The 12,854-nt window shown below is 39.2% G+C and overlaps 1 protein-coding gene and 1 long non-coding RNA gene across 5 annotated transcripts in view; one reads left to right on the top strand and one right to left on the bottom strand.

Moving 5' to 3' along the window:
- The window catches only part of LOC140342362 (uncharacterized), a 126,457-nt gene extending 118,198 nt beyond the window's left edge, over positions 1-8,259 (bottom strand). Inside the window, exon 1 of the long non-coding RNA XR_011923057.1 lies at positions 7,655-8,259. This is a non-coding gene — a long non-coding RNA (uncharacterized lncRNA). The remainder of the gene's footprint in view (positions 1-7,654) is intronic.
- A 1,068-nt stretch (positions 8,260-9,327) lies between these two features.
- The window catches only part of MEIS2 (Meis homeobox 2), a 108,540-nt gene continuing 105,013 nt past the window's right edge, over positions 9,328-12,854 (top strand). For 2 of the 4 annotated variants that reach the window (XM_072428793.1, XM_072428792.1), the window contains exons 1-3: positions 9,328-10,162; positions 10,921-11,150; positions 11,749-11,890. In XM_072428793.1, the coding sequence (XP_072284894.1) occupies positions 10,151-10,162; positions 10,921-11,150; positions 11,749-11,890 (384 nt within the window). In that variant the 5' untranslated portion in view covers positions 9,328-10,150. Of the gene's footprint in view, positions 10,163-10,419; positions 10,633-10,920; positions 11,151-11,748; positions 11,891-12,854 lie in introns of those variants that run through there. The other 2 variants (XM_072428791.1, XM_072428789.1) reach the window with 1 other exon arrangement.

Genomic DNA, 12,854 nt, shown 5'->3' with positions numbered 1-12,854 from the left:
TATATATATATGTATATGTATATATATATATATTCCTGTCATATCAGACAAATATGTTGATCTTCTTCTGTAAGAAGAGAGATGAAACCTGGTTTGTGCTTTGGTCAATAGATCTACTTTTGTCCAGGTTATTGTACTTGATAAAAGCTTAATAAAAACTTTATAATCTAAGAACAATTTTTGCAGAAGTGTTCCTATTCTTGAAGTAGGCAAATACAAAAAAAGCATGTAAACTCTATACAGATAAAATGGTTAATTCGCTAAAAAAAAGCAAACACTTCAGACTACAGTAAGGAAAAAATGTTTTTGATTTAATTTCTTGTTGCTGCTAAGTGATGTAACCACTGTTGTGAAATCAATTTTGTTGCTAGCACATTGAGTTTAATGTGTTTGAAATAAATTTAGGGAATTGTCCAATTGTTCTATTTAGCCCTGGCTTTATAATTTCAGTGGCACTATGATAACCTTGAATGCAAAAAAGCAGCTATCACTGAGCTCATTTTAAAAATACTAGTTTTGTGTTTCAGTGCTTTGCATACATGCTTCAGGCCACAATGTGAAACATTTTAGGGTTTTTATTTATTTATATTTAGGATGTTCGATCAGCATGAAATCCAGGGAACTGCTATTTTAAAAAGACAGCCTCCATGTAATGGCAGCCCCCAATACCCCTCTACTATACATTCCTACTAATCCGTTATAGGCATTCTTTTGTTCTTTTCCCTAGTTTGCCTTGTATTTAATATTACATTAGGACATGCTAAAATGGAAACAGCAATAGATTATATTTTGTCCTTAAAAAAATAATAAATACATTGTTGGGAAACAAGAAGTAGTTAACAATAACTTGACAGCTACAGGCAGCATTGCTTTGTCAATACTAGGGTTGTATAAACAGAACTAAAGTTGCTGCATACAAGAACCTGGTTTGACATTAAAATGCGTCAATGAGTCTGAGTTGCTATGGGCAAACGTCCTCTTTTTGCATTTCCCATTTTTGTACTATTTCATAAATCAATCCCAGTTTCCTTTTAAAATCGCTTGCAGGCCATCCTACCTTTCTGTACTTCATTGCAGCTGGGATTTAATTTTTGTGGACCTCCTGATGTGAGTCAAACATTTTCATGAGTGTTTTCAGAACAAGATAGATTGCACTGGCTGTGCAAGTTTAGCAGCATACAAGGTCAGCTATAGATCACATCAACTGTAGTAATCCAGCCAGGACTGCAGGAGCTAAACTCAGTCCTTCATTATTGCAGCATGCTTTAAAACAGCAAATTTTTAGGGAATATGTCTGGCCTTGCCTATGGATTGATTACCATTGATTTAAAGGGGAGAATGCTTACTGCAGCAATAGAAAGGTTAAAGAAGTGTGTGACTTTTTATCCTGGTGACATAAAGTCATTAGGTAAATGACAAATCTTACACAGGAAATCCAGTGGGGTCAGCCTCAATGGACGCAGCAAGGATGGGGCAGATATCAATTCCTAGAACCTTGGATCATGTAGATTTTCTGCACATCATGTCCACTGAACTGCTCGATAAGCGACACACCATGCAATAATGTTTTACCTTAAAGGTGGGTATACAATGAATAGACACAGGCAAAATTTAAAGCTAAACTAATCCCAAATTCAAACAAGGCAATTTTTTAAATCTTGTTTGTTAAATTATGTTAATTAGTAGTATTTTGTTAGGAAATTAACTTTGCAAATTCAAAAACTCTTTGTGTAGATGTCCTTAGTTCTACATATGCACCTATCTATAGAGACATGACCTTCTGTGTCTTTTAGTTTCCTCTTAACAGATTGAGGCCACCAAATTCCTGTGACTAAGAGTCTTGCTCCCTTTCATGTTGACACATGGTTTCCACTGTAATGCTGGAAAATGTTGTCTGGCATCTATTGTTCTGTCTACATTGGGTGTCACATGGTCACATCTGATTTACCCACCTACCACCTAAATTCAGAGGAAATAACAGTAATTCTGCTTGGAGTGCATTTATCCCCTAAAACAAGTATTCTGCTCACTGCTTTGCTTCCATTGTTGGTATTCATATATCTACTTAATTGCTATTAGAATTTGCCTTGTTCAGTTTAGGTGTAGTTAGGCTTTAAAGAAATCTAGTACAAAGACATATATAGTAGCTACAATTGCTGACTCTGTAGCTAAAAAAATTGTAAAAAATAATAATATTTAGAAAGGTTATATTTACCTCCCCTGTCGGCTGCACTGCTGATCTCTACTATACTGAATTAAAATGGCCATATGATGAATGTTTAAAATTCCACACAGAAATGTAGAATTCCTGGTCACCAACTTGTCTCTGTGGCTTCTTCCCCATGAGAGATAGATACCAGAACATTAACCTCCTTGCCGTTAAGCCCGACCTTCGTTCGGGAACAAAAAAATTGCAAGGATGGTTAACCCCGAGATTTTTCCCATCCTTACTTACCTGGTCCCCCTGTGCTCATCCAGCGTCGTTTTCGTATTCCAGCGTCGTCCTCCGTCCAGCGTCGTCCGTCGATCTCCCTCTCCAGCGTCGGGTGCCAGCGGGACCGGTAAGATGCCGGCTGGCATCTTGTGTTCCACCGCCCGGCATCTTGTGTTCCGCCGCCCGGCCGGCTAGTACATAGCTAGTAAAAGTTAAGCCTTTAATACATCACTGGCTGCCTGCTTGTCCCTGCGTCCTATTGTCCCCAAGATCAGGATGACTAGAGTCTGCATCTTTCAAAATCAAGTCTGAATTGGCAGCGTCTATATTTTACACATTTTGTAGCTGAAGAGACAAGTAGTTAAAGTCTGTTTTTATAGGCAGAATTTCAACTTTTTATCTATTTGCTACAAATAAAAGATTTAGATTTTTAAATAATATTCTACTAGATTGTAAGCTCTTCGGGGCAGGGTCCTCTCCTCCTGTTACACTGTCTGTATTAGTCTGTCATTTGCAACCCCTATTTAATGTACAGCGCTGCATAATATGTTGGCGCTATATAAATCCTGATTATTATTATTATTATTATTAATAATAATAATAATAATAATAATATTAATAATAATAATAATAATAACAAAGAGAGAAATGTAAGAAGTGTAATTTTTAGGTACTGATGAGAAATCTTTGTCTACTGTTCTGGTTCCTGTACACTGACATCTGCACTTTTCAGACACTCAGTGCTATTTCTTTTGTTTTATTGAATAGAATCAGCAAATAGCTTACTTGGAGGACTACAACCCTCGGGATATCTGGCTGATGGTGATTGTAGAATGGTACCTACCTGTGGGATAGACTCCTAGTCTTGCAGTTATTGTACATGGTTTTATTACCCTGTAAGGGTGGCTGTCCCTCAGAACCCCTGGGTGTTTTATTAGTGAAATCCATCTTCAGCTTCCTGAGAATAACTGTACAGGTCATACTAGTCACTGCACAGAGGAGGGGGAATTGTACTGTTTGTTAATTATATATACAGAGAATTAAGTGTTTGCCTTGTTAAGTGCAAAATGAATTACAAATGGTAAATGTATGGCACAAATGAATGCCTGTGGAACGTGTGTAGCACTGGATGTGATGCTGTACCGAGTAGATTCCTGTTTTATTAGTACATACCTCGCCCGGGCCGGTATGTGATCAGCCCTTCCCTTGTATTATTAGTTCACACCTTTACCTCTAATGTTACCTCCACATTAACCCTTTCCGTGCTGCACAGCTGCTGCCTATCTGCTGCACTTAATAATGTGACTGATTAATGACAATATAATCTCATGCCTGGAGTCATTAATTATATAATTACCCACACAGGCAGAAATTGAGGATGAGATATTTCACTTTTATTCACTAAAGATGCCTAACTATGGCATTGATGAATATATAACGGGGGGATTTACTAAAGAATTCGTTTCCCTGGGGTGAAGCGATCCCGATACTCCAGTCGCATGCAGGAGAAAAATAAAATAAGAACGATAATTTGTTGGACACAAGGACAGGTTCGCTTTACCTTGTAGGGAATGTAATGTTTCGCTCTATATTGGTTTTATATCTGTATTTATAACATGTATACACGGCTGTGTCACCGGGCAAAGTATAATTACAAGGCTGAGATCTATGATTTCTGCCTTTTTAGCACTCTTTTCTGTATCAGTAATGTGCACAAATAATCTCCTCTTCCTTGTGTGTCACCGCAATAAATAAACACATTACAGGGGAGAGCCAGGTAGACATTATTACCTGGGATGAGTACACTGATAATAATAATAATATAATAGACAAAGATAGGTGTAGGGGGACAGTGCAGGGCACCTCTATCCTTCCCTCATACACACAGATATTATTCATAATATTAGTCGCCCGATTTACCTGTGTTCTCTCCGATTTACAGAAGACAGCAGACAGCTCGTTATTGTGGGGAAAGATCCTCTTATATAACATGTGGATATATAAATACTCCTAGATTGTAAGCTCTTCGGGACAGAGTCCTCTCCTCCTGTGTCACTGTCTGTATCTGTCATTTGCAACCCCTATTTAATGTACAGCACTGCCTAATATGTTGGCGCTATATAATCCCTGTTTACTATTATTATTATTATTATTAATAATAATAATATTAATAATAATAATTACATATACAGTATATTTTCTACACTATGGCCTCCAATTACAGTGCTAACACATCAGGGTACGGATCTTTGCTATACAAACATCATCAGCATTGTGAAAGCTGCGTAATCTGAAGATCATTTATTACACAAATTGTAATATAGAATAAGATGTATCTTCTACACGAATTTTATTTCTCATCGATCCTTTTCTGTTGATACGGATTTTTTTGATTTTTTTATGTTTCGTTAAACTCATTATTAGCAGACGTGTCATTGGTAATATTATAATTGGCAAATAATATAATGTAATATAATAAAATATATTTTGCTTTCTGATTAGGTTCTTGTTCCTAACTGTTTAGTGATGGAGGACAGACAGATCACACAGAGGAGCTGTGATAGTGTTGGGAAGACCTTAGGATAGGTCTGTGTTCATCTTCAGCAGTTTTGTCTCTGTCCCATCAGTGCAGCATTTTCCAGGCAGAATGACCAATGTGCCCCCCATACCCAGGCATTCCCTCTGCAATACTCTATGTTGTATCAGACAGGCTGTCCTGAGGTTTAGTGGTAGAAGACTTTAATCTTTATTAAACGTGTCCTTTGCATTTTTCTTCAGAATCCACAATATTGTAGCCAGTGTTAGCCACGTCAAATACTGAAATCCACGAATGCTCTTCATCAGCGATCTGTTCAGTGGAAATGCAGAACGATAGATGAAACGGCCACCAGGGGGCGAAAGAACGCTGCGGATAGGCTGGAAGTTGCGCTGTGTGGCTGGGCTGGGGAAGGAAGGACACTAGGCACAGAAAATAGGTCTGAATGAAATGTGTACAGCCACACACCCCAAATCTGCCAAGGTCACTGAGAGGTCAGACTGACTTTGGAGTGGGAGAGGGGAATAAAACAAACGGGTAAAAAAACAAACCAAACTGACACTGTTTGGAGAGGTTCAGAGGGAGGAGGGGGAAGGGAATTGGGTCCGATCCCCAAACTGAGCTAGGAATATACATATACGTTGAACAGCCCACCTAGTGTATTCATCTTACATGTAATCTGATGACCAGGACAAATAAACATTTCTATGGTGCCAAAAAAAAAAAAGAAAAGAAATCTTAATTATTCCCCTATGCTCATTGATAATATTCAATTCGCTGGTGAAGATAAAACGAAGTACACTGCTATATTACAGGAGAATTGGAGTCATTGTAATGTCCACTTCTAGCACAGGTCCCAGAAAGAGATTCCTGCAGCTAAACAAATCTAATGCCGAACCTATTATTTCTTTAAATCCGAAGACTTCCTACATAAAAAGAAAAACAAACTTCTACAAAGTGACAAACAAGATTATTCATTATCAGCCTGTACAGACAAAATCCAATTGTTCCTTGTGATCTAGGGAAGCTAAAAAGATTTCATACACAAACACAAACATATAGCTATATATATATATATATATATATATATATATATATATATTCTTTAAACTCAAACCCGCATGCAAAGATGTTGTAACAATATATAAATATAATATATAAACAAAGCCCACTGCCATTGGGGACAGATCCGCGTTTTCCTATTTTTCTGTGTTTCATGGAAAGTGTCCTGTTGAAGTTGGAGTGGCTCTTTCATTTTTTTTTTAATTTGTCCCTGTGTTAGAGACCTAATGCCCAGCTGCTGTTGTCACAAGGTGCTTTTAAGTGTCCTGCTGCAATTGTGAAGAAGATCTAAGCTCCGGGGCTGTTTGCATTGTTTTAGTGTTCTGCTAATGAATCCACACACAGCTGGAGCCCTCACTCCGGGGCAATGAGAGCTGTCACCCCACCACTGACCCCCATCTAACCCCCAGAGCTGACACTTCACCGTCTGGTAAAGACATTTTCAGCCACGCCAACCCAACACAGTTTTTGCTTTTATTTTACATGTTTAAATAATGTTTTGTACTTTAACACTTTGCGGACCAGATTGTTTATTTGCATTAAATTGTATGAATTAAATTTAGAGGACAAGTCATATTAACACAGTAATTTTTTTAAGAAAGCAGTCGTTATTCTGCCATTTGATCGCCTGCTGGTATATAAGTTAAATTTGCAGCGTCGGACCTGCCTGTCAGTGAGATTATAAAGAAAAGTGTTAATACAAAAGAATCATTTAAAACAAACTTTTTGTAAAATCTTTTACCGGGAACAGCATACAAGCTATAAAGAAATGAACATCACATCCAATATTTTGTAAAATCAGGACTACACAAACAGCCGACATTATTGGTCATCATTTAGAACAACAACCATTGTCTTTTTATTTATTTTTACAGCATGGAAATGATTTATGTAAATATGTAAATATTCAGAAGAAGTTGTAAAGATATGTAAAGCGCAAATCAGCAATTTTACTAAGCTCCTAGGACAATGATACAATAACACTGTGATTCTTTCACATCTTTACATGCGGGTCTGACTTTTAGGGATATATATATATATATATATATTTATTTATTTTTTTACTTAAAACTCAAACCCGCATGCAAAGATGTGAAACAATACAATATTGTAACAATTACAATATATATTATATTTGGTGGTCTGTTTTTTTTTAGTTTTTACACTTTTACATTTGTTCCTGTTTATTTACCTAAATTATTAACAAAGCAACTGTTAGCCGTTGTTTATTTTAAAATGCAATTAGAAACCAAGCGAGTATACAAATTAAAACTAAAATGACAGTTCATTATGCATTAGTATGTATTAGGATTTTTGTGTGCATGTAGATAGATATCTGATATATATATGTGCGTATTTTCTATACAGACAATAAGGATGTAAAGATTATGTATATAAGTGTTTATGTGATCTTATGTTCATATATATCATATATATATATATATATATATATATATAATATTTTGTGCTGTGTTTTCCATCCAGGTGTGTAAGGATCCAGAGAAGTGTGCACTTGGTAGACTCATGTGAATTGTGAGTAATATTATATATCTTGAACACTGTTAGAAAAAGGAACATGTGTATATGGACACAGTCAGTGTCGGTATTAGTAATGCACTCACCTTGGAACAGAACCCCTCTCTTCAAGTTATTTTTTCTATTTGAAATGAGTTGTAGAATATCTGGCAATTCCCCCTGAGCTGATTTTCCTGCAGAGCGAAGCTATAAGACATGCAGCCTGACCCCCAGCGCCTGCAGTGGCCGTCGCGTCCCCTCCTTCCTGCAGCCGGGCTCCCTTGTAATGGTTGTCAGGATTTTCCTCCTTAGACATCTATGTTATAGTGGATTCATCCTGAGCAACCTAACCCTTTCCACGCTGGAAGTAGCAGCCAGATCACTTTAAATCACGTCTGCACCTAATGAGAGCCCAGTGTCAAAACCCCGAATCCCCACCCTGAGCTGGAGAAAAGTGACCCCCATCAGCTGGAAGAAATGCTGCCATTTTCCTGCCACCCCTGGCATCCAAGATGTTAAACTCACTCATTAACTAAGATTCCTAATTCTTTTCTACTTTAGAAAATAGCAACTGCTGTGATGATTACTGAGATGGGGCATTAGAGGGGCCATCAGTGTACAATGTAAAGGCAGAGCCAGCCCCCCGCCCCCTGGAAACTTCAGGCCTCGGCCATGATTGATGGGCTCCAGGACTTGTGGTAATTGACTGTTCTGAGGTCTAAAGCAGGTTTCACTTCCAGCAAACGGATTGGGCAACAAGACAAAACCGAGAGAGGCATTTCTCCCCCTCCCCCTGAGAACCTCTTGGTGTTTCTGCTTCTCCTGGAAAAAAAGATGGTTTGCTGCTCGGGGGTGCAGCATTTTACTTCATTTAGTAAATAGCCCGGCTGTAATTAGCAGTGCCATTAGCAAGTATTACAGCACTAATACCTGTGCACACATCCCACAGTCACACAACAAAGGAGAGATCAGGGCTTGGCTGAGGATCACCCTCACTTCTGGGCCTGATTATTATAAGGCAAATAACGCTACGAAGTGTTCACTATCAATATCCAATCATCTGCTGCAAACAAAAAAACATGCTTTTTATTTTGCACATGCTTGGGTATTCAAAGTGAAGCTACCACTCTATCCACTTGTGTCTCCTGAATCTTGGCTTCTCTCTCAGTATACAGTAGTACATGTGATCATTAATAAATACACTCTGCCACAGTGATCCCCAAATAGAGGTCACTTTCCCAGCTCCCTGAGACCTCCAGGCTGTACCAGCCCCGGACAAGCAGGTCATTGTGGAATATGATCGCTGCGCAATGTTTGTGAATATTATAGATCGCTCACAACACAAAAATGTTCAGATAGATGGCTGATAAAAAGTTTCCTCCAATCCAATGATGAGCGGATTGCGCAATACACGACCCAGGCTTGACTTTTCACACTTGTGTTTTATCCTGCTGATCCTGGCACTCATCGGGTTAATGGGTCACCAGTGTGTACTGACATGTATGCAGAATGGCAGTGTACAGGGCAGGGGATTGTTGTGGAATTAGCCAGTGACTGGGATAATGAGGACTCAGCCTTGCTGGTTAAGTGGCTGGGTAGGATGGTGAAAGGATGTGCAGAAAGGTTGCTGGATGTAGCCTCCCCTTCCCTGCCTCCCAGCACTTCTGATTGCTCGGCGCCCATTGCATTGCCTCCTAGTCTCTGCCTCCTCCATGTGTCTGTGTCGTAGGACTGGCTCTGGCTCCCTCTACTTCCGGGTTCCGTCATTTTCATTCTCCCGCCGATCAGCTCAACAAACTGAGTCTCTTGTATAAGCCAGCAGCAGCCAACCTGCCAGCAGTCACTCATCTGCCAGAGACAGGCTGCAAAATCCCACCTCATCCACCAACTCAGCTCCTCACTCCCTGCACACCGAAGCACTTTGGACTTTTTATTATTGCTTTATTTTCTTACTTAAAGATATTTTTGTATTTATTTCGTTTTTTTTCCTGGTATTTTTGAATCACTTGGATCCTGATTTATTTTTCACGTGTCATTTGGGACAAAAAAATAAAAGAGACAGATCTGTAGGGAGCTGTCAAGAGGAGTTACAGAAAGATAGAAGCATCAGGGAAAGAGAAGGGGTTGGAAGATTTGCTGCTCATCTTCATCACAATCACCATCATCTTCCTCCTCCTCTCCTGCCACCATCCCTCATTCAGCACCTTGACATGCTCAGCCTCTGATTGACATCTGAAGTGGCGGAGCGCCATGAGAGTTCCCAGCCTGGGTGCATGTGGCTCTGCCCTGGGCCGACAATAACTCCTGACTTGGGACACTTCGCAAGAAAACGCTGCGGACGAAAAAGAAGAGCTTTTAGCAAATCTCGCCACTTAGACACATTAAAGGAGGAGAGTTTGGCCCTTCTGCCCAGAATGCTTATATTGTTGTGGCTTTAACGTGTTGGAGCAGAGGAGAAGAAGCTTTGGTGGATTGCAGAAAGAAAAAAAAAGAAACAATTTGGCCGTTTCCCCCCTTACCCCTCACCCCTGGCCCCCTTTTCCTTTCCCAGCGGCCCAGGACACGGAGACAGCACTATAGGGCGCACACACAGGCATTTATTGATGGCGCAAAGGGTAGGTTTAAATGCCCCGAGACAGCAGCGCTCTGTTTGCATGGGGTATTCTGATCCCGGGGTGGGGTGGCATTTAGGATTCAGTATGTATATATGTGTGTGTGTTAATAAAGGATGGATATCAGTATTCAGCTTTGTGTGTCTCTTGCACGCCTCTCTCTTGCTCTGTCTCTGACACACATACACACACCTCTCTCTCTCCCTCTCTCTCTCTCTCTCCCTCTCTCTCTCTCCCTCTCTCTCTTCTTTCTCTCTCTCTCTCTCTCAGTACTCAGTCTTTTCTCTTCCTGCTGCCCTGCTTCCTCATGTCAGTCCTTTTCTCCGGCTTGATTTTTGCAGCTTTCCTCGTAGTCTCAGTCTCTCCATCTGCCCATGTTCTAGTTCCTCAGAGAAGAGCTTGCAGTTCTTTTTTGTTCTTTTGTATATTTTTGGATGAGCAGTAAAGAGCCCGCACACGCCTCAATGTTCCTGGTAACTCGTCCTCCGGCCGGGACTCTTATTTATCGCCTGGACTCTTCTCGCTGCATGATCGCATTTCCCCATCAACACTTTTATTTGTGATCGCCTTTTTTATAACTTCATTTCACTCTGTTTATCATCATTATTATTATTTATTACTATTATTATTACTATTAATATTATTATCCTTCCCTGTTAGGCCTCTCACCATATTCAGACCTTTAAGTTTGTCTTTCTTATTTTGTTTCATTTTTGTATTTTCTATCCTTCTTTCTAATTCTTGTCTTCTTTCTCTGGCAGTACGATGAGTTACCGCACTATGCCATGGATGGAGTGGGGGTGCCAACCTCAATGTATGGTGACCCACATGCCCCCCGACCTATTCCACCGGTACACCACTTAAACCACGGACCCCCTTTACATGCCAGCCAACATTATGGGACTCATGCCCCCCACCCCAATGTTATGCCCACCAGCATGGGGTCTGCTGTGAACGATGCCCTAAAACGGGACAAAGATGCCATTTATGGGTAGGTACTGAAAGCGAGTGGCATGTTGGTTGAGGGAGAGTCTGCTCAGCCCGGTGCCCCCTTTGCACACAAGTCAGTTTATGGAAGGGAAAGTGAAAAGATAACCATCACCCACATGCAATGGTCACAAACGATAAGGGACAGGGCAAGCAGCAATTCCCAGCTCTGAGCCGGGCCTGATCAGTCCATGCAAAACATTGCAACTTCATTAGAGCCACTCAGGATTCCTAATACCGACCAATTAAGGATTAAAGGAGCAAATAAAGAGAGGATTAAAAATCAGCTTGTTGCTATGCACAGCAAAACTGCAAATCCTTTATTCAGCAGACACAAATTGTCATATGATCATTAAGATTTCACATGTGCCGTTCTGCTAAGCCAGGGATTATTTCCAAGACATTCTCTATTTATTTCTGATATTTCCCAGGTTCAATAACTCACTCCCTGAAAAGTTATGGCAGTAAAGAAAAGAAAGCGAATTTTACTGAATGTTGTGATTTTATTTTATTTATTTATGTTTTTACAAACTGATGTTTTGTCAATAAATGTAGGTTGTGATTTGATTTATTGATGGCGGTTTGTTATGGGGTCCGCACAGACACCCCCTCTTCCCTCTTTTAGCTCTGGTCTTTGAGAAATGTGAACTGGCGACGTGTACCCCGCGGGAGCCGGGAGTAGCAGGAGGGGATGTGTGCTCGTCCGATTCCTTTAATGAAGACATCGCTGTATTCGCCAAACAGGTCAATCACATAGATATCTATTCACCTCGGACCACTGGGTGCTTGTGTTATAATCCTTGTATTACTGGGTGCTTGTGTTATATTCCCCATTTACTGTATTCCTGTATGCATGTGTTATATTGTCAGTATCATTGGTTGTTTCATATCCCCATTTATTCCTGGTTGTATGTTTTATATTCCATTTATTTCTGGGTGCTTGTATTATATCCCCATTTAATACTGGGTGCTTGTATTATAACCCCCCAATTACTGAATGCTTGTGTTATATTCCCTCGATTACAGGGTGCTTTTCATTATATTCCCTTTTTTATTTGGTGATTGTGTTATATTTTCTTTATTACTGGGTGCTTGTATTGTTTTATCCTTAGTAGAGGAGGCATGTATTATATTCTCTTTATTACTAGATGCATGCATTATTTCGCTTTATTTATACTTAGTTGTAATTAATCAATTATTTTACTGGATGTTTTATATATTAAAAATCTCTTAGTGGATAATTGTATTATTACCCATTATAATAAATACTTGTACTATATACCTCTATCTCTGAATGTTATATCCCTCTGTTACTAAATCCTTGTATTGTATCCTGGTATTATTGGATACGTGTATTATATCCCTTGTATAATATGGCCAATATTATTGGATTCATGTATTGTATATCAAGTAACACGCGATCTGTATATCTATAAGCCGCACACAGGGTTCTACACCGGATAATAAATGTAATATATACCAAATAAAATGTATCTATTAGTTTAAGATTATACTCTAACTAAAAAATCAATCATTTTAAAATAAATCGCAGAAGAAATCACAGGGTGTGAATGGTGCTTTATGTTAAAAATATTACAGTGTAATATAAATGTAAATTAATATGTAGCCACATTGTCATTCCTCAAACATATGTGCGTTTGTTTTATATGTATGTATGTATATATAAATATATATAAATATATATATA

This window comes from Pyxicephalus adspersus, chromosome 12 (genome assembly GCF_032062135.1).
Source record: "Pyxicephalus adspersus chromosome 12, UCB_Pads_2.0, whole genome shotgun sequence".
Classification (NCBI taxonomy): Eukaryota; Metazoa; Chordata; class Amphibia; order Anura; family Pyxicephalidae; genus Pyxicephalus; species Pyxicephalus adspersus.
Note: the sequence above shows the minus strand (reverse complement) of the source record. Positions and strands in the feature narration are given on the sequence as shown.